The sequence below is a fragment of the Anastrepha ludens genome, chromosome 2, assembly GCF_028408465.1.
Source record: "Anastrepha ludens isolate Willacy chromosome 2, idAnaLude1.1, whole genome shotgun sequence".
NCBI lineage: Eukaryota > Metazoa > Arthropoda > Insecta > Diptera > Tephritidae > Anastrepha > Anastrepha ludens.
Genome location: NC_071498.1, coordinates 19,076,130 through 19,102,734, shown reverse-complemented (window position 1 = coordinate 19,102,734; position 26,605 = coordinate 19,076,130). Strand labels below are relative to the sequence as shown.

The following is a 26,605-nucleotide window of genomic DNA, read 5'->3' as shown; positions in this document are numbered from 1 at the left end:
GTTATTCGCTGCGCTATGTCTATGGCGTCGTAAAGGCCATATAACTCATTGTTCAACCGCCTGCTATACTCGCCATCACAAACGTGCAAAGGTCCAAAAATCTTACGCAGAATCTTTCTGTCAAACACTACAAGCTTCGCTTCACCGGATGTTGTCATCGTCCAAGCTTCTGCGCCATACGTTAGGGCGGGCATGATGAGAGTCTTGTAGAGTGTTAGTTTTGTTCGTCGAGAGTGGACTTTACTGCTCAGTTGCCTACTTAGTCCAAAGTAGCACTTGTTGGCAAGAGAGATTCTCCGTTAGGTTTAATGACTGACATTGACAACCTCGAACTTATAACTGTCTACAGTGACGTAGGTGCCGATACGCGAGTGCGCCGACTGTTTGTTTGAAGACAGGAGGTTCTTCGTTTTGCCCTCGTTCACCACCAGACCCATTCGCTTTGCCTCTTTATTCAGTTTGGAAATGGCAGTTGGCGGTTGTTAAGGCCGATTATGTCAATGTCATCGGCATACGCCAACAATTGCACGCTTTTATAAAATATTGTGCCCGAGCGATTAAGTTCTACGGCTCGTACGATGCTCTCCAACATCAGGTTAAAGAAGACACACGACAGCGTCTGTCTGAAACCTCGTTTGGAATCAAACGGCCCGGAGAGGTCCTTCCCAATTCTGACGGCGCTGCTGGTGTTGAGCAACGTCATCTTGCATAGCCGTATTAGTTTTGTGGGAATACCAAATTCAATATTAAGCAACTAAATTTAAATGTTTACAAAATTAGATTTATATAAAGCGAAAGCAAGCAGGCTATAATTGGATAATGAATTATAGTTTCGGAGTAGGCGAGCAATGGCTGCATTACTCGCATATTTAGTCTCATTGTTTCCCCCATTAAAAGGGGTTAAATTGCGAAGACTTCTTTGTGGAACATTAAAGCTTGTCCGCTCAAGTCGCGGACAGTTGACGATGCCATTAACAATACTGAAAATAAACGAAAACGAAAGAACTTCTCTTCTCTTTTCTAGAGATTCAAAATTATTTAGTTTTAGCGGAGAAATAGAAGAACAGAGGACTCAAATCGAGAGAACCTAATGCCTGCTTAAGAAATGTCTTCTAAACGCGCGTTCTATTCTATGTATTTATCGAAAGTTGCTCGTAAGCTCTCCAGATGATAACAGCGAACTCTAAGTGAGCACGAACAAGAGCCGTAAACCGCAGTTTATAGGTATACGGCTCAGAAAATTCGGGTGTATTGCGACAAATGAAGCCTAGAACCGAGTACGATTTTGAAAGAATAAAATTAATGCGGCCACTGAAGGAAAATTGTATATCGTATATAAGTCCCAGGAACCTTAAACGCTGTTACACTTTATAGTAAAGGGTGTTTTTTTTAGAGGTTAGGTTTTCAAGTTGGCACTACTTTTTTTGTAGATGGTCTTTTTGACTGCTGTCACTTGATTTATACTCAGTTTGGTTTGCCATTTCATAATGAATAGACTTACACCTGATCAAGCGCGTCGCACGTTCGGTGAATGGGCCCAAAACGAGATGGCCACCGATCCCGATTTTCACAAGAAAATTTTGTTCAGCGATGAAGCTCACTTTTGGTTGAATGGGTATGTCAATAAGCAAAATTGTCGCATTTGGAGTGAACATAATCCACAAGCCATTGCTGAGACGCCGTTACATCCTCAAAAAGTCACTGTTTGGTGTGCTCTATGTGCAAATAGAATCATTGGTCCATATTTCTTTAAAAATGAAGCCGGCCATAATGTTACAGTCAATGGAGAGCGCTATAGAGCCATGGTTAATGACTTTTTCGTGCCTGAATTGGATGATGTTGATGTGGACGACCTTTGGTTCCAACAAGACGGCGCTACATGCCATACAGCCAACGCAACAATCGATTTATTGAAGGAAACTTTTGATGAGCGCATTATCTCGCGCCGTGGACCTGTGGCGTGGCTTCCAAGATCGTGCGATATAACACCGCTGGACTATTTCTTGTGGGGCTATGTGAAGTCGCTTGTCTACGCAGATAAGCCCGAGACGATTGACGTCTTGGAAGAGAATATTCGGCGCGTTATTGCTGACATACGGCCCCAATTGCTGCAAAAAGTGGTCGAAAATTGGGCCTCTAGGCTGAAATTCATTCGAGCCAGCCGCGGCGGCCTCTTGCCCGAAATCATTTTTAAAACATAATGGCAAAGCCTTATCTTTATAATAAAGCTAAATTCTTGGCCATAACATTAAATTATATACGTTTTATTTCATCTTGAAAACCTAACCTCTAAAAAAACACCCTTTACATTATTAGAAATAGTGTATGATGTGCTAAAAATGTACTGCCACCTCGAAAAACTTAAATGAAAACATTTTTTAATATTTAGGGACAGACGCGACCTTTTGCACCAACGATGAAAATTGTTCAATTCGAGTTAATGCTTCGTCTGAGCGTCCACTCAGTCCTTAAAAGATGAGACCATTAGAGACCGCTTGTAATACCACCAGATTTATCCTATCCTTATTCTACTTATCCTCTCTAAACCATTATGTGACCTTTAAAAAGCTGGCTATATTAGCTAATTTGAGACTCGTAACATCCATTCCCTTCTATGAGGGTGCAGGGCTCAGTGTAGCACCCTCATAGAAGGTGTTCGACTGCCTCTACCTCTTCTATGTGTGACTTGAACTCTAATCAAAACCTCCACTTGCCCGAACAGTTGCTTCTCCCGGAACCTTGCCCTAAAGTAATACCTCGGGAGGCCATTATTGAGTATGTTAACTGAAATCAGTCAGTCCCAGTCAGTACGAGAATCTGGCCGGTGTTCGTCTTGCAACGAATCTTCAACTTTTCCATCAGCCTGGGGATCAAGCTGTTGATGGCTTAGATTCGCCTTTCAGACCTATTCTTCATCACACAGCGTTTTCATGGTACGCGCTGCAACACCATCTAATGTGCGCCACTTTGCAGTTTAATCGCACATTTGCGTCGTAAGGTTTGCTTCTGTGGGATGCTCGCCAAAAACCCTGCGAAGGTCTGCTCTTTCGGTGTCGTAACACGGACACGGGAATAGCAAGGCATGTGCACCCTCTACATAGTTCGTCAGGGCAGACCGGGCAAAAGGGGTCGTTTTCCAAATTAAAGCGGTGTAGATGCACTTTAAAACATCCGTCAACCCCTTCAAATGCGTCGCGTAGAATTCAACTTCCACGTGCTTCCTTCAATACCATTTCGGTACCATGACTGGCATTAGTTTGTGCGTCCAACTAGATGAAGAAAGATCCTTTGAAGAAAGGTACTAGCGCTGCTGCCACTCTCTGATTGTTCGCTGCCTTTCTTCTTCTTTAATGCCAACGGGTAGTATCTCTGGGACAATGACCGAGAGCTTTTGCAGTCCAGGGCTGGCACTAAGCGATAATTACCTTTTTAAACGTTTGAATAATTTTCTTGATGGTACAAAACTGACCTCAAGCACTGCTTGTGAAAATCAATTGTATCAGTTTTTTTACCGCCAGAGCAGAGGACTTTTCCTATAGAAAAAAAAGAAATTTTGTTTATTTCATTTTGGCTTGTCACACCTTCTCTTCCATACAAAGTACGCACTCGAGTGTTTGGTTTGTTAGGTATTCAATCCCGAGGTGTGGCAATCATGTCTCTCTAACTGAAAATATTGATCTGGAACGCCGGTGTTGCTATGCCATTAATTTCGTGTAACGGTTAATGATGACATCCACATTACTTTTATTTACAAAGTAACATAACTGACTCTTTAATTATGTAAATCACTGAAACCTTTGCTGAATACGATTGACCTTACATTCGAGAATTGAAAAAATAAATAATTTTTAATTTGCATTTTGCACGCTTGTCAGCAAACGCACGTACTAGAACACTATAAAATCATATCATAAAAATTAAAAAAAAAATTATTAAAAAATTCTTCCATTTGTCATATTATTTTTATAGTTTAGCCATCAATAAATCTTATTTACACCTCAGGATGACACTTCGAAAATTTTCTATTTGTATGTTAATATCACAAATCAATGAAATCTTGATTAATGCAGGGTTCCTTGTAAATTGCTGAAAATGTACATTTTTAACAAATTATAGCTGCATTTCGATAGCATAAAATTATCTTTCAAATATTGGAATCTCCAAGGAATAAGATCAGAAACTTTTTCTCTAAAAGGAGGAAAGGGCGGTGTGCAACATTTGGGGGCAGTGCCATGCCCATGGCCTATCCATGTTAATGGATGGCTCGACATTGGACGGAAGAGATGGTGGGGAGTATTCTGTGAAGAGCTCTCCATATAAAGGGTTTTCCAATAAGAGGTGTTATTTTGATATTCAAAGAAAAATGCTATTTTTTTAATATAAATGATCGGATATTTATTTCATTATTAAGAGGAAGGTATGCCGTTAATAGTGGAAAAGAATATCAGGCAAATGACCACCACGTCCACGCTCACAGGACAATATCCTTTTCATGAAAATTTCCATAAGCGAATTGCAAAGTGGCTGCGCTATGTCCTCGATAGCCTCACGAACTCCATCTTTGAGGTCCTGAATGGACCCTGGGCTGTTGGCGGAGATCTTCTCTTTCACGTGGCTCCAAAGAGAAAAGTCACAAAGTGTTAAATCCCAAGATCTCGGTGGCCAATTGTGATCACCTCTTCGAGAGATAACACGGTCCCGAAACTTTTCCCGTAAAATATCAATGGTTTCGTTGTTTGTGTGGCACGTAGCGCCGTCTTGTTGAAAATAAACGTTGTTCAGATCAATACCATCCAATATAGGACAAAAAAAAAGTCGTTAATCATCTCTCCATAGCGCAATCAATCCATTCACCAATAACACCTGTTATTGGAAAATCCTTTAGCTCAAATTTGGGCTTCCGGACCAGTGTAGTGTTACCCAAGCGGTGGTAGCCGCAATTAAAGAAGCAGAGGATTGGTTGCTTATTTCTGTAAATACTGTAAAGGATGCAAATATGTACTCCAACAGCCAAGCTGCCTTGGACTCGTTGTTTGTGGGTTTCAAATTAGTCGAGGAATGCCTGACTTCCCTGGATTGCATCCGAAAACTTCGATATTAGGCTCACTTGGGTATCCGGTCAGCGGACCTTGGAATCGGTTTCTTCGCAAAATGTGAGGATTGGGGTTTCCTTGAAAACCTATGGTCTGCCCATGGAAAGATGGGCCTCGTGTCGACTAAGCAAGCGCTGAGCTAATGTGCAAACGTGAAAAGTTGCGATATCCTTCTGGCCACATGTAGATTGGGGGCGCTCGTGGAAACTTCTAAGGCTAACAAAGCTGCAGCTATCGAATTGGGTATGTAACCTTACCGGATATTGTCCATTAGATGTCCATGCGATGAAACTTGGGACTGCTTCAAGTTCTATCTGTACTTCGATGTAGAATCTCAGAACTTTCTGCTCAGCTATCCTGCTCTCATAGGGCAAAGGTTTAGACATCTGGGCTCTCACCTTTTTTTGTTACACCTGGGGGTATTGCAGGTTTAAATATCACAAATCTGATGAAATTGATTGAAGCGACTAATACGAATGTAATTAGCCTCAGTTGTTTGTCAACTTCTAATCCAAAACCCTTCCTCCCTTTTTTCCACCTGTTTAGTTCTTTTCCTTCTCCTTTCAATTTCTAAAGGGTGGTTAGGTTTTAAGGACCGGTGTTGATTTTGAATAAAATACAATTTTTTTAAGAAATTATTGTCATTTCTCTTTATTGTGATAATACGAGTATTGGTATGGCTCAATTACGCATGAAACAAAATATCGGCCAAATGGCCGCCGCGTCCTCGGCGGCACACCTCCATCCGATGGTCTAAATATTCGATGACGCTGAGGCATAATTGAGGTTCTATGTCGTTAATGTGCCGAATTATCTCATCCTTTAGCTCTTGAATTGTTGCTGGCTTATCGACGTACATCTTTTCTTTCAAATAACCCCAAAGAAAGAAGTCCAACGGTGTCAAATCACATGATCTTGGCGGCCAATTGACATCGCCGCGACGTGAGATTATTCAGCCATCAAATTTTTCGCGCAAAAGAGCCATTGTTTCGTTAGTTGTGTGACAAGTGGCACCGTCCTGTTCAAACCACATATCGTCCACATCAATATCCTCCAATTCGAGCCATAAAAAGTTCGTTATCATCTCACGATAGCGAACACTATTCACAGTAACTGCCTGACCGGCCTCATTTTGGAAAAAATACGGCCCAATGATGTCGCCGGTCCAAACAGTCACTCTTTGTGGGTGCATGGGTTTTTCGGCAATTACTCTTGTATTATCAAATGCGGCAATTCTGCTTATTGACGAATCCACTGAGGTGAAAATGTGCCTCATGACTGGAATCACGAAGTGCGCGATATGTATTTTGATTTGAACGCCCGTTTTCATAATAAAAATCTTTCCACGGTTCAAATTGAATTAATCTGAAATTGAAAAATGTCAAGTGAAATGCACAAAAAAACTTGATGTTTAGGTGTGGTTTACATTCAACATCGGCCCTTGAAATTTAACCACCCTTTAGTTATGCAAGTCTCTTTTGGAATGGGTTGAACATCTCTATCAGGTTTACTATCATACTTTAAAATCGGATTTTTATCGAAGCTTCCTCATAACAGATAATATTTCAGCTTAAAATTATAAAATCTTAAATACTAAACATAAATCGTAAAAAATGCATTTACATGCGAATAAAAGAATATTTGCCTTAAGTAGAAAACTTGCCTTATAAATTGATTACGACGTTAATAGATATGGAGAAAAAATGAATTCATCTATAAATGCAAAAGCATTCAAACTGTCGAAGATAGCTGCCACACTGAGCGCTTTGCATAACGCAGTTAGCTGTATGCACACATACACATGCACACTTATGATCACCGCGCTCTACCGTGTACGTGGTGAGCTAGTCTGTTAGCCAACCAGTGACATCATGAGAGCTGCATCGTAAGCTATAAAACCACTGCTTATTGCCACACGCCGGCGCACTTCCATTAGCAAACGAACTATCAATTAATGTCGCTTAAATTGATCATAAACGTGCGCAGATAATATCCAACAAAGCTCAGCTAACTTGAATTCAAATGCAGTTGGCAACTTCAAAACAAAACAACTGCGGGCAACTGCAGAGACGACAATTCTCACAGCGCTTCATTGCGTCAAAAGTCAGTGTAAATGCCAGTCAAAAATCATCGAATTCGCATCGATTGTTCGCAACAGATAACTCCAGTAAGAAGACTCGCAGTGGAGTGGCGCATGGCTGCTTGTTGGAAATTATCACCTGAAGCACTGGATGCCTAACCAAGCTTCATGAGCAAACAAGTCATTCAGCCCAAAATTGTAACAAATATGTATTACGATGTTCCAATTATTGCTGTAATTTTGCTTTGGCAGAATTTCAACTGAAGCGAAAGCCATGCCATTCATGGGCAGTACAAAGAAGAAAAAATATGCAAATTTTGTAAAAATTTAGTAAACGACAAAAATAACTCAACTCAACCCATCCTAGCATCAAATAACCGCACGGCACAGCCGCTAATGTCGTCAGCGAGATATTGTTATTTAATTAAATATTTTTCATAAATATTTATTTGTAAGCACGTAGCCATTCAAGCGACGCGCAAACGTTCAAGAATTGTGAATTCTAGGCAGGCGCTTAGGGTATGAAAAGCCTCGCTCCCTACTTCGGCGAGCGGCTCAACGTGGCGTATAATCACCAAACTATCAGCTCAGCTTAGCCAATAACTGCTGAAACAGCTCATCTTGTGTTGTTGTACGATGAAGTAATATGTAAAATTGTCTGTGACTGTGTCTGTGTTTGCGTTGCTTTGTTAATGGCCACAACAAGATGCTCTGCGTTGTCCCCTGCGGCGCAGCGTCTTTATGGGCGCTTGATGCTATGAGGCAACACAGAAAACAATTTGAACAAAAACAAAAACGCATTAATTAAATACTTGTTAAATGTTGAGTGCTGAATGTTGATTATTGTTGATTGCTTAGTATGTCAATTACCGACGACGCGACTCTTGCTGTCCATGTGCCCAAGCTAACATGCGTGCATGCATGCATGTGTGTGTGTGTGTGTGTGTGAGTGTATACATTTAGTTTGTTCTTGGGCATTCGTAAATTTGTGGCTATTGCGACAGCAATTCAAGGTTGAACTATTAGCTTTGGGAATGTTTGGCGAGCGATCGGATAGTTGTTGGGTTGCAAGCAGTTTATAACAGTAAATTAAGCCATTGTTGTTTTGAATGTTTTAGGTTAATGTTGTTGTATCGCGATTAGGCATTCTTTTCGCGAATTTCGAACCACGTCAATCTAGCTGTGCATCTGCGAGAGATTGCATTCAAGTTTCGGCGGCGCAGTGCTTGAGGAAAACGCACTTAAGTGCTAAAGTGCATAAGTACGAATTCGTTTTACTATCATAAATAATTTAGTTACGGAGATTTCAACGAAAGTCTGTCAAGCCTGAAAATCGGGCGTTAGTTGGGCGGTTTCCGTAGTTCACTTCCGAGGCGAAGTTCAATGCAATTGCCACCAAGTTTTAATGAAATTCACCCGGAAGTGAGTCAGAAAAGCTGCCCAATGGGAATTCATTTGATTTGTTGCTTTTCAAGCCTAGTTAATTGCTTATGAGTAACCGTTTTATAAAATACGCCACACCAGTTTTTAATTTTCAAACTTCTCCTAATTTTCACGCTTGACGCACTTTCGCAAACTTTTTAAATTAACTATTTCAAAATATTCATTCACCTGCTTTTTTCATGTAATTTAATTATTTTCTTGTTCTTGTGTGTTTTAGATGCGTGCGGTCTGTCGGACGTTACACATATCGAATCGCTGCAGGAGAAGTCGCAGTGCGCGCTCGAAGAGTACTGCCGCACCCAGTATCCCAGTCAGCCTACGCGGTTCGGAAAGTTGCTCCTGCGATTGCCCTCCCTGCGCACCGTTTCCTCCCAGGTGAGTTACCTTCGGCAAGCACACATTCATGGCTAGTTAGTTACTTTTATCTTCTATGCGGACTGAAATTAAATAATCGCTGCTCGCTCATGCGCTACGAAGCCTTTTAAACTTGACCCAATAGCATTTTCTGTATTTTTGTTGTCGAGGAAGTCATCGAAAATAGCCACTTTTTTACTCTCCATCAACTAAAAGATGCTTTTTGACAAACTAAAATTATAAAAAATTTAGTAGATGCTGTATTTATTACAAATTTAATAGTCCTCGCTGCAAAATTTCCCACGCATGGCTTATATGCGATAGCCCGAAACTCAAGTAGCCGGAAATATGTAACGAAAAAGTTGGTGGTCTAGTTAGCCACTCTGCGTAGACATTTATTTGGATATGAGTGACTATAAAATATTAGAATAACCAATATTTAAAAAGTGGCGTTAAAGCCGAATAGTTTCCGTTTAAACTTTCCAAGACTCGAGCCAAAGCATTTAGCTTCTAATTCAGACTCTCACTTAGACTCTCCTTTGAATTTGTATACCGATTTGATGCAGACGTCGAAATAATCAATTGTTATTCTCTTCTCTGCTCCCTTCACACCGCCCTTTAGGTCATCGAGCAATTGTTTTTTGTGCGTCTAGTCGGTAAAACCCCCATTGAAACGTTAATACGCGACATGCTGCTGTCCGGCAACAGTTTCTCCTGGCCGTACTTGCCATCGATGTGACACACAATGTGGCGCCAATTGACAACGACTTGATCATCCGCTGCTGCAGCCGCCGCCGCCGCAGCAGCAGCAGCTGCCGCTGCCGCCAATGCTGTCAGCCACAACCACCACGATCACCACAACAACCACACTGCAGTTGCACTCAATAACAGCAACCACAACAACTATCATACCAACAGCAACGGCATTGTGGATATTGGCAACGGACACACAGGCAGCAGCACGAGCAGCAGCAGCAGTTTGCTGAATTACAATAGTCACAATAACCACACCAATGGCATTGGCAATGGCAGCAGCGCAAATGCAGTCGCCAGCAGCAGCGGTCAGCACTTCAATGGAGAGGTGGGCATAATGGGCGGGATGGGCAGCTATGGCAGCGGTTTCTTTGGTACTGCCGGCACAGGGGGGGTCGGTGGCAGTGCTACCTCGGTGGCTAGCGACTACAGCAGCAGCAGCACCAATTGCTTCTACGCAGCCAATGCATCCCAGGCGGCACCGACGCCAAGTGTAGTCAATCCAACAACAATGTTGTCCAACTATTGTGACGCAGCTATGATGATGGCAGCGGCAGCAGTGAATGCCAATCAATGCCTCCAACAGCATCATCGAATGATGCTCGCCAGCAGCAATAGCAGCAGCCAAAATCAGGCGAGCGATCACAACAGCCACGACTGCAGCGACGACATGGACGAAACAACTGGTACAACTGTGGAGGCAGGTGCGATTGCGCCAGCGGCATCCGCCTCTTCATCCGCATCATCGAGAACATCGACGGCATCAACAAGCGCTTCATCATTGTCAACATCAACGCTGGCACTGTCAGCTGCCAATTCCTCCACTGCCGGCACAGCAACAGCCGCACCTGCGACAGCAGCAGCTGCAACGGCGGCAATCATCAGCCAACAATACCAACAGCAGCAACAACGCAGCGCCCAACACTCACAATCGCACTCCCAGCTGCATGCACACCACCCCGGACACAATCACCACCTCCACCTCCAGCAACCGCAACTGCAACACCAGCAGCTGGCATCGCCACCAAATCTAATCGATATTAGCGAAGTTCCTCTCATTGTCGATGTCAAGTAAAAGTATAAACGAGTAGTGTAGTTGTAATTGCAGAAAAACAGAAAGTAGAAAATATCCTTAAAAAAACAAAAACAACAAGAGAAAACACAAAAGAAAGTTGAAATTAAAATTTACATAAACAACAAAAAAAAAAAAAACAAAAAAAAAATTAAGGAAGCTGAAGTGAAGACATGAAATATTAGCGTAAATTTTTACCTTTTAGAGTTGTTAAAGCGCAATTTATTTGAAATGGGAACGCTGTCGTGCTTTTGTAAATATTTTTAATTAATTAATATTTATATAGTAATTTATTTATTTGTTTATTAAGTTATACAAATGTTTCACCCAAACTATGAAGCTTGAAGCCAAAACTCCGAGTAGAAAAAATACAGAAAAAGAATAGAAGCTGAAGAAAAATTTAAAAAGTGCATGCGAATTAAGGGGGGAAACCGGCTTAGGAGGCCAAAATTTTGGTGTTTTTCGAGAAGTTTTTGGACAAAGAAGGAATAATCAGAAATTGTTTAAGTTTAGAGGATATTTTATTTATATTTTTAGGTACACCTTTACATTTTTTTTAAGCTATTTCCGCGGGAGATAGTGGCGTTAGTGCGTGCTGTCCATGGACGATCGCCATCCGAGTGTCTTGCTGGTCGGAATTCCTAAAGTTGCAATTTTTCTCTGAAATCAACAGCAATTTTTTTTTATTAGCAACATATTTCTTAAGAATATGAACCTAATTGTGGTAAAAAAATATTGAGAATTGCATGCTTTTGAGGCGCTTGAACACAAAGTAGTTTTTTTATACCATATTTTTTCAACTACATATTTTGCTTAAAAACAATATTTTAAATAAGAATATAATCCCAGAATTAGGTTCATATAAATTAGAATTGAATAAAGAAAAAATTCCGAAAAATTTTAGAACGATTGGTCGATAACTTTTTAAGCTAGAATGCCCACCAGTTTGAAAAAAAATCGTTTCGAGAAAAACACGTTTGAAATAAAGCATCGTATCGTAAGCGCTACGGGGCCGAACCGACGGGCGCTTAAGTGCTCATAGCATCGGGAATAATACGAATTCAGCTTTAAAGTTTTTACCACATATTCTTGAGTAGTTGTACTAACGATTTATGCAATAAAAAACTCGATTTTTTGATCGATTTAAACCGGCTTCCCCCCTTAAAAAATCAAGCACCGTTACAAACATTTTTAATAGATTTTACACAACGAGGCTCAAAATATTTACAACTAAATTTGTATTTGTTTTTTCAATTTTTTTTTTGTTTTTGTTTTTTTTTTGTTTTGTGTAAAATATTCCTATTCCTATTCCTATTTCTGGTAGCTAATTTTTGTTTTTTTCCAATTTTTTGTTTTGTTTTTGTAAAAAACTCCTATTTCTGGTGTCTAATTTTTTGTTTCTTTTCCAATTTTTTTTGTTTCTTTTTTTGTGCAAAAAACTCCTGTTTCTGGTGTCTAATTTTTTTTCCAATTTATTTATTTTTTTTGTTTGTTTTTTTTTTTTTTTGTAAAAAACTACTATTTCGGGTAGCTAATTTTTTTCAGTTTTATTTTGTGTAAAAGACTCCTATTTATGGTGTCTAATTTTTGTTTTTTTCCAATTTTCTTTTCCCATTAATTTTTTGTTTCTTTTTTTGTGTAAACTATTCCTATTTCTGGTAGCTAATTTTATTCCAATTTTATTTTGTGTAAAAAACTCCTATTTATGGTGTCTAATTTTTGTTTTTTTTTTTCAATTTTCTTTTCCAATTTTTTTCCTTTTTTTTTGTGTAAAAAACTCTTATTTCTGGTGTTTAATTTTTGTTTTTTTTTTTAATTAATTTAGTTTTTTTTGTTTTTTTTTTGCAAAAAATTCTACTCTTGGCGGCTTCAAGTGACATATCCTTGAAACAAAGCAATACACAAATTGAACACAAACTAGAAGGGAGCAACAGAGTTTCGTTAAACGAAACTTTGCATGATTTTCCAAAAGGGCAACAATTTTCGTAGATTTAAGCAAACGTGAAACAAATATTAATGAATGGAATGGCACTGAATCTTACTTAATTTCAGTTTATACTTTAATACTTACTTTAAGTTTAAAAAAAGTTTTATCGCAACAACAAATTTATTAACATTATTTGTACGCGTAATTTGAACTAAGCAAAATAGCTCTTCGATTTTTAACTTTTTTTAGAATTTTACTCTTTAATCTTTCTTCATTTTACCCAGCTTTATCAAATTATTCAGTCTGTTTTTCGCTTTCAAGTGTCTTTTGTGCTCAACTGTGGCAATTTTGTGCTTTAATTCAATTTTAGAATTGAGTAAAATTTTAAATTTTACATTTTACCCTTAAAGGTACAGAAAAAATTATTTTTAATTACGCAGAATTTAATTAGCAAATTTTTTATTTTATTTTATGTGAAATCAAAACCAGTGCAACTTTAGTTTTAAGTTGAAAAAGAAAACATATAATTTTTTTATTTATACATACAAAACGAGAAATTGTTTTTAAATAAAGTTTGATATTTTACATACATACATATGTACATATACGAAAAAAGTGTTTTAATATTTCTTAAAAAAGGTTTGTGGTATTTATTTGGTTACTAATTATTTTTATTGTCTATTTTCACTTGCACATTTCTTTTTATTGATTTACTTTTGCGTTCATTTCATTTATTTGCATTGGCCTTTAAAGTGAGCAGAATAAGTGCAACGAATCAATGTTTTGCATGCTAAAATAATTTGTAAATAATAGCCGAATCACAGTGTGTTAAAGAGGAATAGTTCCATTTCTGCTAGCAATAAATTTTAATCGTAGATCACAAAGGAATTCTGTACATAGCAGCAGCTTCGAGAAATGGCGATAAATCATTTCAAAAACAACCAAACAAACGAACAAAAAACGTAAACTTGTTTTTGTTTGTTGTATACAAATTTGTATAATATATGTATTACTGATAGGCATTACAACAACATAAAAACAGCAAGTGAAGCGTTGAAGAAACAATTTAATTAAAATCAAGAGCGAAACTCTTATCAAAGAACGGGAAAATATATGAAACAAGGGCGAAATATCAAGGAATTGTGTATAAATTGTTGTAAAATATGTACACATTCATACCCATACAAACAGATATATGTATATACGTACATACAGACATGCGAACATAGGTATGCATTTAGCAAATAAAACAACATAAACAGTTATTTATAAATATGATGCGTTAAATACATTTATATAAATTAATTAATTTTAAGCAGACGAATTTGTTTACCAATCAACAATTTTTTTTTTTTTTTTTTTGTATAATTTATTTTAAATGTGGCTGAAATAAAAACAAAGCAAATTCACAAGTTAAATAAATTAAATAAAATATAAATTAATTGAAAGAAATAAAAAAGGCAAATCTTAAGATGACAATTTGAGTTTTATTCCGAAGAAAAATGGCGCACATCGATGGAAAATACATTGTCTCCGCAGCAAGATTCATTTCACAATAACCGGAAATGGTAGGTAATTTTGAAAAAAAAAAACACGAGTTGCCTTTTAAGGGGAACGAACGAGACAAAACTGTCTCAATGAGACAAAAATTCTATATCTAAGATTGGCGCAGTCGTCGTATAGAAATATTTGCCAATATTTGGTTAAGGGGGTATTCTGGACTAAACGCATTAATTTTAGGTATTTTTAAAACTAAGATAAAAAAAAAGGAAAAACACTTTTACTATCCATTTTTTTATGGTTTTTATTAATATTGGAAAAGTATAAAAAGAAAATTAATAAAAAAAAAATAAAAAAATCAAAAATAAAAAAATCGTGGAATTACTGGCCGGCGGAGTGGGGGCTACATAAAAAACGGCGCTCCATTATTGACATGATTCCAACCCTTGGAGTGATCTAAAACAAACAAATTAAAAAAATTCTTCATTAGTTAGAATGCCACTATCGGATTACGCTAAACCAGAGAAAAAAAATCACAAAATGGCGTCAACTGGAAAACAAAAAATTTTTTACCCTCTTTTTTTTACCCTTTCAAATTTTTTAAAAATACCTCAAACTTAAATTTTTCAAAATCCGAGGAAGGCACGATAGACAAATGGACAGATGTATAATAAAAAATTCTTATCAAACTTCAAAGCGATCGGTCAAGTGGAACTTGCGATATCATGACGACCATCTCAAAAAAAGTAGTTTTAACAAAATCGCGTTTGAAGTTTGAGCAACAATTCCAATAGAATAAATTAGATCAGAATATTTACTAGTCACTCTGGATTAATCGGCGATATATTTCCAGGTACATATTATAGAAGTATAAAGTATATATATATGTATGGAGTATATAAAGGTTGTGTGGGATACAAAAGATTTTCTGGAAAGAACGAGTCCTCAAGTCGTCCGGTAACATCTGCCGTTCATTGTGCGATTCACTCCACTCGGCCGGCTTAGACGCCACGTCACAAAATCCGTTGCATCTCCGAAAATAATTCGAAGTTTGCAAAATCCGTTCAAGGGCATATTGCTGAAAGTCTAAACTTTGAAAATATGCAAAAAAAATCGATTTTTTCAAATTTCTAGACCAGAATACCCCCTTAAAGCATCTTTACGTACAGGGTGCGCCATCATTTATGTCGGTATGAAAACATTGCATAACCTTGAAAAAAAACAACTGATTTGTATAAGTGAGGCATTTTTGTTTGGCTATTTACAATTTATTAAAACAATTTTTTGAATACAATATCAATCGAGTGGCCACCTTTATTAGCAATCACAAACTCCGATCGTTTTTCTGCGCTCTCCTTCATTGGTATGTCTTGGACGTTGATGAACGGCATGTTGACGATCTCCTGCTGTCCCGTGCGCATAAAAATTCGAGACCAAACAACGATACTTTTTGCGAATCTAAGTAGCGCTGAAGCTCTAACACCGAGAAACATTCGAACCTCTCATATTGTAGAGCTCCTAAACATTTCATTCGGGTTCTAGCTAATGCAGGGCAAGAACATAGAAGGTATTCTAGAGTCTCACTCTCTTCTAGTTCATTGCAAAATCTGCAGTTGTCGTTGTTTGTAATTCCCATCTTGTATGCGTGTGCCGCTAACAAATTGTGGCATGTCAGTTCGCCTACGATAGTTCTGCTTTCCCTTCTAGACAGGACTAGTACGAATCTGGCGTATTTATGTGCATTTTGTGTACACATGAGATTCGCGGTTTTACAAATGGCTAGATTATTCCACCTCCTGTGTATCCGCAACAACACCTCCTGTGTGCAACAATACCACAAATCGTAGAAAAAAATACAGGTTATCGTATTGAAAAATCGTCGAGTGACTGAAAGAGATTTAGTAGAAGCCCTAGGCATATCACTGGGCAGTGTAAGCAATATTTTGACTGAAGTTTTGGGTTTCAGAAAGCTGTGTGCACAAAGGATGCCGCATTCGCTAACAAAGGTTCATCACTTTGATTGCGACTTGGGTCTATCACCATGATCCGAAGTAAAAACAAGAAGCAAAAGAGTGGTGTGAACCTGGTTCTTCGGCTACGAAACGAGTTCGTTTTCAGAAATCCATCAAGAAGGTGTTAACATCAGTATTTTGGCATGCGAAAGGAGTATTGTTTGTGGATTACTTACAATTTTTTAATCAGGAAAAAGAGCATTTTGACAATAGCTAAAATCCATGAATTAAAGTTCGAATTGTTGGAGCAGCCACCGTATTCCCCAGATTTGGCCGCTAACGACTTCCATCTGTTTCCAGACATAAAAAAATGCATGCAGAGAAAGCGTTTTTCATCAAATGATGAGCTTATAACAGCAGTAAAAGGCATTTTCAGCCCTTGCAAATTCTCACATCAGAAATTGAATTCATAAATTGGAATCTCGTTACAGGAAGTGTATTGATGTTCTGCAGGTAGACTGCACTGAATAATAAAGTGTATTTGAAACCATTAAATTATATTTTTTTTATCGAACCAGCTCTCAGACACAATTAAATCCATTGTACTGCACTCGGGTTCCCTTTTTAATTTTCTTTAAATCTACTCGACCTCCGAAGAAATCTGAGTAGATCTTGTGATGCCAAGGAGCCAAGGTGGTCGCTTCTTAACACATCAATGCCCAAAAACTCAAGCCTGATTCGAGCGAAGGCGGGGCAGACGCATGGAAAGTGGTCCCCCTCATCCTCCTCTTCACAAGCTGGGCGCAGAGTACACTCTCTAAGATGCCTACCTTTTCCATGTGCTTCGCCCACAGAAAATGGCCCGTCATCAGTCCTACCAGCTGTCTGCAGTCCCCTTTGCTTAATGACAGTCCCTCTGCAGCATCTTTCAGCCTTCCAAGCTCGTTTGTGGACTGTGGTAATCCATTTACTAACCGAGGTTTTGGTGACTGCAGAAGGGAGTGGCAGAATGGGCACCGGGGCTAAGGAGTCAGAGGTCTCTTTACCCACGATACCCACGTGTCCCGGGATCCATGTTAGCATCAAGCTATTATGTCTACTGGCATATGTAGTTCAGCCTAGATTTACAGGATCGATTACCCCTGATGTGGTTGGGGCGCTGTGTAAGGCCATGAGCGGAGCTTGGCTGTCGCTGCAGGCACATATAGATCTGCGATGCTTGCATTTGATTTCCATCCCCTAACTAAGTTGCTTAAACCACTTAGATCTTTTTAAGAAGGTAATTAGTCCCTCCAGTGAGACATTTTGCAAATTTCCCAGGTCTTCAAAGAAATAATCGCCAAGATATTTTGCACGGCTGCTTTGAAGTGCAGAACAGTCGCAGAGTGTGATGTTAGTAGTGTTCAGTGGTGCTGCTACTAATTAAATACTCGTATAACCTCGATGCGCGCCAGCAGTGCCAACTCTCAGACTTTGCACAAATTTTTCAAACGACCTGCATCGAAAATATTGCAGTTCAATTCAGTTCGAAATGAGCTGCGTCGGATGATTTCACGTAGTTTAAAGTAATTAAGCATTCCACTGTTCATGATGTGGTGAATTTCACACCAAGATCTGCGCCTACAACCTTAGAAGATCTACTTAACGCAAGAAGTGACGCCCCTTGATTATTTGAAATAGTGAAATTTCTGCGATAGGCACCTGCAATGTTTCAGTTTTTATTAGATTTTATTCAAAAACCTTGTTGTTGCTGCTTATTTCGCCAAAACCAAATGTAAAACCGCACAGAAGCCTTTGAAATTGGTTAGAATGCCAAGACCCGTCACGCGTTGCGAGTGCAGAGCTGCCACAATACGCGGACAAGCAATTAGAACTCTGCGATTGATAAGCATAAGCATTTTTTAGCAATGGCATTTATTTATTTCAATGTATTTTTATTATTTAAACAGGCTTTGAAAAAAAGTAATACAATTTTATTTCCATGTTTGTAGCAGCACCTCTAGCAAGATTTGGATAATTGCTCACAGTTCTTGATCCAAGCTCTAATCTCATGCGCTCCTTAAAAAAGTTCTGAAATGTGTTTTTCAACTAAGCTATTGTTGACGGACTGCGAAGGTAACCAATGGATTTAAACCCTACCAGAAGCTCTCAATAGTTTCGAGATCCGAAGCGCTGCCTAGCTGTGGTAAAGAGGTGAAAGGCGACCCGTTTTTTTTTTTTTTTCAAAAAACTTCAGTCCTTCTATTAGTAATTCTTCGTGTAATTGCAATAGGAAAAGTTAGTTAATTATGTTTATAAAAAATTTTAGAAATTTGCAACCATATTTTTATGACCTATGATTGAGAATATTTAAATTGTGTGGGAACATTTTTCCAGCTTTTCGCTGAACTTGCCCCACATTTTGCGTATTATTATTTTATACTTTTTGCATATTTTTTATACTTATACTGATACGCATACTTAAATTGTCACTTTCGTACGTACTTGTCACGTATTATTAATTCTAAACCAAAGCAACTCAACTATCCATTGCCTACCACGGCTTGTGGCAGAGGCAGTACGCGCGCCTCTTGCGAATCGCCGCAATTTACAGATATGTGAACTGCTCCGAAATTACCAATAATGAGACATGAAACTCGTGCGCTCAGCCCCTATAATGGATTGCAGTGAATTGGAATCAATTGCAGGTCAATTCCAAGCCCCAGCGGTCCACATCATAGCGCCCTTGCGCGAGTGGACGTGCTTCGCAGAGTAGGAAGTTGAAAGCGGTGGCGGTGCAGAAGAATTGATCAGAAACAGATTGTGCGATTAGCAACTGCAATCGGGTATCCCTAGTTTGCTCGAAGGCTCGTAAACTGCCACCAATGCAATCGTGCTTGTGAGTGAAGGCTGCGTGAATGGCCGGCCCAAGCGACAAGGAACACTGGTGTTGCGATAAATTGTGTGAGACATAAATTAGCCCTTAAATGACAACTTCGGCTTCCAGAAACGTAAATTTTATAGTTTAGCTCTGTTTCATACCAAAGGCGACAAGTGTGGCAGAGGTGCGCGTCGACATGTCTATCACAACCTCTTTCAGCTGTGTGTTATGTTGCGATCGTAATGATCGCTCGGCTGATCGGTCACAGCACAACAGCAACAAACAAAAAAAAAACGAAATCTGCAGAAAGCAGATATTTTTGAGGCACAAAATCGCACGTGAATAAGATGGAAAAATTAAAGGAAGCTGCAGTCGCCAACAATTGCGGTTTGTGTAGCGGTTGCGGCGGTGTTGACTGATCGTTGATTGGCGATGGGTGATGAGCGATCGGTTGTCGATGATTTTGAGTTATTGCCGTTGGTGGAAGGTGTTGATTTGATTACTTTTACATAAGTGCTGCCACTTCGGCCACGTCCAGCTCGGAAAGGTAAGCAAGTCGTGATATGCAATCGGTGGTAATTTTGATTTTTGATTTGCTTGATTTGCTTGATTTCTGATTGCTATTCACGCTACATTTAGTTTATTTCTTATAGTGTTTGAGGTGTTAAGCCCAGCGGTTACTTTCGACAACTGCCCACCGTAATATAAATGTGGAAAATGATTTGACTTTAATGATCGCCACCAACTACAATGAAGCAGATGAACTAACTCTAAGAACAATAACAGCTACAAAATACGAGTGTAAAACCCTGACGCCTGATGCCTGGTGGATACGCTTCACGTCCGTACGGGCGCTCGCAAAGCCTTTGTTTTTATTATTTTTTATTTCTTCGCAAGCCACTTTGAGATCGTTAGCATTTTGGCATCATTTTGCGGCATTGAAGGTGTTAAAATTACCAATTACCATTTGGCATTTCGGTCTGCCTATCTACCCGGGTATCTGTGGAAGTGCAAAAACTAGCAATAGTTAATTTCAGCCATACGTACAAGCAGATATAATTCATACGTGTATGAGTACGAAAGCGGATGCTTAGTTGCATAGGTGTCCAAATAATACAAGCACCAAGGGATTCGTCTGAGATTCGAAAATTATTGCTTTAGAAGGTGACTGATTGCTTGATATACTCAGCGCTTGGTGCACTGTTGGAATAGTTATGCGCTTGTGTAGTCTTGCAGCTGCCACATGGTGTGAACGTGGGAATTCGCGAATTCAAAGATGTAGCCACGAGTGTGAGCAACTGCTTTTCATGCAAATAAGGTGCGAAATTGTGCTTATACGAATCGAAAGATTAACAATGAAAATATGAATTATCGAAATTTGCGCATCGCCGAGATTAGGTAAGGGTTAATTGACTAATGATAGTATTTTTTGAATATGCGGCCGCACCGTAGTGTGTTTTAGGCTCCACAGAATAGTTGTTAATTATAGTTACAGACCTGTGGTTAATATTGAAAAATGCTACGAATTTTACCTAAAATGTCGTCATACCACGCACTTTTCCAAGTTTACCTACTTTCCCTGTTTCTGAAAACAAAAACAACACACAAAAACATTCTCATTCCTCTATCCCAAAAAAAAAAAAAAATGATCTTTCCCATCCTTACACCCGCACAATGGTCAGCGCATTATTTGCATTGTGGCTGCTAAAACTAGAAAAAAACAAAGAAAAACACACAGCTACACAATGCATCGGTGGCGCCAGCAAGAGGAAGCGGGCAACCGCGATAATAGCGCAGACACACCAAATTTAGCGAAGTCCTCAACCATCTGTGTGATCCTTCTGCCAGAAAAATCTGAAACACAGATGGCGCTCCAAGCAGTAAGAAGACGTCGTTCCTAAGTAACGACAGGGGGCATTCCCACTACTTAAGAATGGTAGCTACAGGCTAATCATCTACCCTGTCATAAATCAAAATGGATTAACGAAACCAACACAAGATTGAGTCTTGTCGAGGCCCTATACTCCCGAGAGGAGTGAACAAGGAACAAAAAGGAGAAAATAGTTGAATGGATCAGTAATGACATTGAAATTGCTCTTATGATAGCAGCATCTGTAAGATAACCGAGTATTTTTGTAGCTCGAAACCTATGTTCCCACACCAATTCTTTGCAGAAAAAAAATAAACCTAATCGCCGATTGAATTTCGTCGAACCCAGCGATGCCGTCGGGTGATATTCGCCGTAACCTTTCCCTCAGTAAAATAGAACCAAAATGAAATTTGTGAAGTGAAAGGATGAGTACCCAAATTTCTCGATAAATTCAAGTTATCGAACTTTTAAAAATCATCTTTGTAATGTGCAAAGCATTTCTGCAAGTGAAGCAAAGTTTACGAAGGAGATTTATTTACATTTTTCACCCGACAGAGGATTTTGATGACTGGGTCGCAGCGTCAAAATGAAAAATAAAGCTACTCTCGACGAATTTCGTCGGACTAACTTTGTCCTCGCTTTGGTTATGTGCCATCTCATACGAGATGTGTTCAAAAAGTATCGCGAGTTTTGAATTTTCGCGGGTTATGTATATTGGAATTTCGATTTTTTTGTGGCGATATGTTGGTACTCATGTCTCTCACTCATGCCGACGAGTTCGGCCATTTTGAATGTTCAGTTAATTGTTGACAGCTGCTTTGCTTGCACGTGTTTCGGCTCGTCTTCGATTTTTACCTATTCCAAAAAGATGGATCAAAGAACCTGAATCAAATTTTGTGTGAAAAATGAAATTAAGTGCGCGGATGCATTCCGACTGTTGACTGTGTTATACGGAGAAGCTACTCAGAAGTCCGAGAACATGTGAACGACGAAAAGCGTGCCGGACGCCCGAGCACTTCAACAACAGACGAAAAAATTGATGAAGTGAAGAAAATGGTATGGCCAATCGTCGAATCACCGTTACAGAAGTTGCTGAGGACCTAGACATATCGATTGGCTCGTACCATTCGATCTTTTTTTTTCAATGATTTGGCAGGAGACGGGTCGCCGCAAAATTCGTACCAAAACTACTCAATTTCGACCAAAAGCAGCAACGCATGAACATTGCTAATGAGATGTTGGACTCTGTCCGCGACGACCCAAATTCGCTCCAGAGGGTCGTAACTGCTGACGAATCGCGGGTTTATGGTTATGAAGTGGAAACCAAAGCTCAATCATCTCAATGGAAGCTGCCGCACGAACTAAGACCAAACCAAAAAAGCGCGCCAAGTTCCGTCGAATGTAAAAGTTTTGCTTACCGTTTTCTTCGATTGCAGGGGCGTTGTGCATCGTGAGTTCTTGCCACAGGGTAAAACGGTCAATAAGAAATATTAACTGCAAGTTATGCGCAATTTGCGCGAAGCAATCTGCCAGAAACGCCCAGATTTGTGAAAGAAAAAAAATTGGCTCTTGCATCACGATTACGCCCCTGCTCACACATCGTTGCTTGTGCGCGACTTTTTGGCCAAAAACAACACACTAATGATGCCACAGCCACCGTATTCCCCAGATCTGGCCCCCTGTGACTTTTTCTTGTTCCCGAAACTAAAGAGGCCCATGAAAGGACGACTACGATTGACGAGATAGAGACGGCATCGAAGCAGGAGCTGAACAAGGCAAACAAAACTGATTTTTTGAAGTACTTCGAAGATTGGAAAAACGTTGGCACAAGTGCATAATATCTCATGAGGATTACTTTGAAGGCGACAAAATAGATATTAATGAATAAATAAATAATTTTTGAAAAAAACACAAAATCGTGATACTTTTTCAACACACCTCGTATACTGCGGTGCATTTTAATTTTGACGGCGAACTTTCCTCCGACGAAGTTCACTTAGCGATTTGGCTGATGGCACTTCATTTTTCGTAGTTGGTTTAATATAAAAATTGCAATATTACAAAGCCATTCACTGAATATTCACAAACAACTAACTGCTCTTCCTCTTGTTTGTTAATTCTCAGACTGATGTAATCGGTTGTCAAAATTCGCGAAAAATAAATTAGCGGTTTTGGGAAGGCGTCACCTTCTGTATGCTGTACACCTTGAGTTAATTTCAAAAATTTGTTCAAGTTTTCCAATAATATAGTGCGGTTGTAGGGAAATACAGGGTAATTCATAAAGTGGAAATTTTTAAAAAACTAAAAAACAAATTAACAAAAATAATTAATAAAACTGCACAACAGCTTGTCTGGTAAATGGGTTATGGCACATGATCGTAGTCTAATTTTTTATGAGGACCTAAAATCTGTAACTGAAATTTAAGTATCAGCTCTTGTTCAAAAAATATGACATACAAGTCCTTTTATAAAAAAAAAACTAATATTTAAAGAAAATCATATTTTATTTGTTTTTAAGTTGAAAAAAAGTTTCTTTTGCTTGATTTTCTTGAAGCTGAAAGTAGAGAGTCAACAATAGTCAGCCATGAAGTGTGCGTTCCAATAGCCTTGATAGCGTTTCTCCATCGTACGTAGGTCCTGGTGGAACCGCGTTCCTTGTTCTTCACTTAGATCCACAAGATTGGCGGAGTCGAGGTGGTTATGAAGAAAGTGTTACTTGATGCTCATTTTACATCTAAGACAAGCGACTCATTAGTTTTTCGACGTGTTGAGACTAATCAGCATTTTTTTTATACCCCAAAAAACGTTGAACAAACCAAACAAACTCATTCCAGGCGTTTTTCTTGATCTTTGTCATGACGTCCGTGAAATTTGAGTCTTTCATTAAAGATCTTATCTGTGGATCATCAAAAATTCCCGTTTTTATCTTTTCTGCACTTCGTTTTGGAAACTCGTTTGGTAGAAAAAGCAAACAATTTCCGTTTTTGTCAAGTCCTTTTACAAATTCTTTCATAAGGCCTAGTTTTAAGTGTAACGGGAGTAAAATTATACGACCCCTTGATACTAGAGGTGGGTTTATCACGTTCTGTTGACCGGGAACTGGCGCTTCCAGAGTAGGCGAATCTTGTTTAATCCAATGTTATGTTTAAGCTCTACTATCCCACATGCAAATGCTTTGTGTAACCACTTTGTTGGCCTAGAAGGAAGTTTACCATTTTGAAATCGACACATATGAGCCAGTTGTGTTCCACATATTTAATTTTATCTAAAACCTTTCTTCTTCTTTTTTTTTAGTAGAATGTGCAAAAGACAACGACTCAAATTTATTCCCATTGTGCAAGAGAACGCATTTTAGACTCCGTTTTGATGAGTCTATGAATAAAGGACACTCATTAGAAACGTAATTTTCGTAATCCCATCGCAGCCATTAAACCAGGTGTTCTTCACATAATACAAAGTCATCTTCTTCAGCAAAATATTTTAGAAAATATTGTTCTCTCGGATATAAGAAATTTTTGTTTCCTTTCTTACTAAGTCTCTTTCTGATCTCGGCGTTTCCAGATCACATTCAAGGTCACTACCCCTACAGTCAGTATTCGCCTTTAAATGCATAGCCTCCTCCATAGGTGATGAACCAGCTTGAGGTTCAGGTGATATCTTAGGGCTTAAAACACGTCTTTATGCTGACCGTATGCAAGGATATTCCAATTTGGTTCGATTTTTTCGGTTAATGCCAGTTATGTTAACCAAACAAAAACAACAGTCGTCTTGATGATGCACGGGCTCCTTCCAGACCACAGCAGTTGCGTACCTAAATCTACTCCATTTCATATTTGTCCACAAACGTAGAAACTCAACGCACATTTTGCATGCCTTTTAAGGAATCCAAGGCTTACTTTTCATTTCCATCGGGTGACCAAAGTAATTTTTGTAAACCCCAATTAGGAACGGTGTCCGGTATTTCTTTAAACTTATATGTACTATCCGTAAATGAAACAAAATTGATTCGGATCATTTACATAAACTTGTCTTAAAGATGCCGTGTCAAATTATAATAACAAAACCTTTTTTTATAATTCTTCAGCAAATGAGCAATAAAAAACAAAGAATTATTAACGAAAGCTATATCTCGTAAACAAGAGCTGTCACAAATTAATTGAGAGTATATTCAGAATCAGCGACATGAAATTAGTATACATCAAATGATAAACCTCAACCATCATACAAAAGTTGCAATTTTGTTGCCCAGTGCAATAATTAAAAAAAAATATTTTTTTAGTATTAACCCTAGAATCGTAAGATAGTTTTACCCTACGTTAATGCTAATATACGTAAATTTTACGTACAACACAAAAATTTAAAATAAATATTCAACAAAAACTTATATATCTTCTGTTTTGATTTTATTTATTGAAAATACAAAGTTTTATGTTTCTTAAAGTGAATTATAAAAAAATGGATATGGACCTAGTTTATGTTTTATTTTAATAACAGTGTTTAAAAACATCCGCTTTTAATAATATTTACCTGGTCGAATATAAACAACATTCATAGCCATTGTTCTTCCGCTACTACGATACATTGCATTGCTACTCCAAACATGACCATTCCTTCCCAAAAGTGGATTAGAACTGGATACATCTTCAATGTCATTTAGTTGTAGGTGCACAGTTGGTGCTGACTTCTGGTTTTTTGCCGAGGGACCTTTATTTTTTTTTCAGATGCCATATTTTGAACGGACTCCACGGCTTCCATCAGTTCCTCTTCAAAAGTATTTTCCTGGAATTCAGGAGAGTAGTCTGGATCCTCCAAGCTATCGTCACTGTCAAAATCAACTTCCTCTTCAAGGTTGTCCTCAGTAAAGCTTACATCGCTGTCAATACTGTCCAGGAGGGCTTCTATTTCTGCATCCGCAAGGCAACGACTTGAGTTTTCCGTTATTTTCTTTTATTTCTCCTGAAAACCGCACGGAACACAAATTTCATTTACAAATATTTATACGCTAATAACAAGACCACGTAAAACTTACGTACAAAAATTTATACGTTAATGCTAAGACCACGTAAAATTTACGTGCACACTTTTTTTTAAAGAACGATTATAGCTAAACGCGAAGTAACAACTGATTTATGATTCACTTGTTAATGCAACAATAAAATAAAGGAAGCACTGCCAAGAGGTCGTAGCGATAGCGCCAAAAGGTAAAGTGTAACTGACTTTTTTTTGCGACATACATGTAAAATTTACGTATATTACGATTCTAGGGTTAAATTATTCGCAAGAGCAAACTTCCACATTGATTACGGAACACGATTTCATTAAAGTGACCACTGCGCCCAGCTTCGCAGTAGCGCATTCTGTTAAGCCAGTTTACCGTAGTCTTGGACGGTTTCTGGCTCCATCTTTCGAATGGTTTACGTGATATTCGTTTCCAGAGCCTGAATCGTTAATGGATTGTTCAAAAATCATCGGTCCTTCACGGCACCCTACGAAAAAGTCTAACGACGTCAAATCGCAGCTCCAAGGTGGCCGCATAAAACGATTTATTTCAATTAGCGAAGATATGATATTGACCTTCTGTCATGATTTCCAGCGGCAAGGGGCTATTGCTGTCAAAATAACGTGTGATTCAAAAGATACAACTAAAGGGTTTTCCAATAACAGTTGTTATTGGTGAATGGATTGCGCTATCGAGATATGA

At 38.7% G+C, this 26,605-nt stretch overlaps 2 protein-coding genes across 2 annotated transcripts in view; both read left to right on the top strand.

Annotated features, from left to right (window-relative positions):
- The window catches only part of LOC128864322 (steroid receptor seven-up, isoforms B/C), a 91,720-nt gene extending 82,008 nt beyond the window's left edge, over positions 1-9,712 (top strand). Inside the window, exons 4-5 of the mRNA XM_054103936.1 lie at positions 8,834-8,991; positions 9,593-9,712. Coding sequence (XP_053959911.1) covers positions 8,834-8,991; positions 9,593-9,709 — 275 coding nt within the window. The 3' untranslated portion in view covers positions 9,710-9,712. The remainder of the gene's footprint in view (positions 1-8,833; positions 8,992-9,592) is intronic.
- Positions 9,713-10,048: 336 nt separating this feature from the next.
- Positions 10,049-13,256, top strand: LOC128864338 (spore coat protein SP96-like). The gene has a single exon (XM_054103955.1). It carries the CDS (start codon positions 10,061-10,063, stop codon positions 10,796-10,798), a length of 738 nt encoding a protein of 245 aa, XP_053959930.1. The 5' UTR covers positions 10,049-10,060; the 3' UTR covers positions 10,799-13,256.
- Positions 13,257-26,605: the final 13,349 nt, after the last annotated feature.

Coding starts and splice junctions, on each gene's coding strand:
- LOC128864338 (XM_054103955.1), top strand. CDS start 10,061: ATGGGCGGGATGGGCAGCTATGGCAGCGGTTTCTTTGGTACTGCCGGC.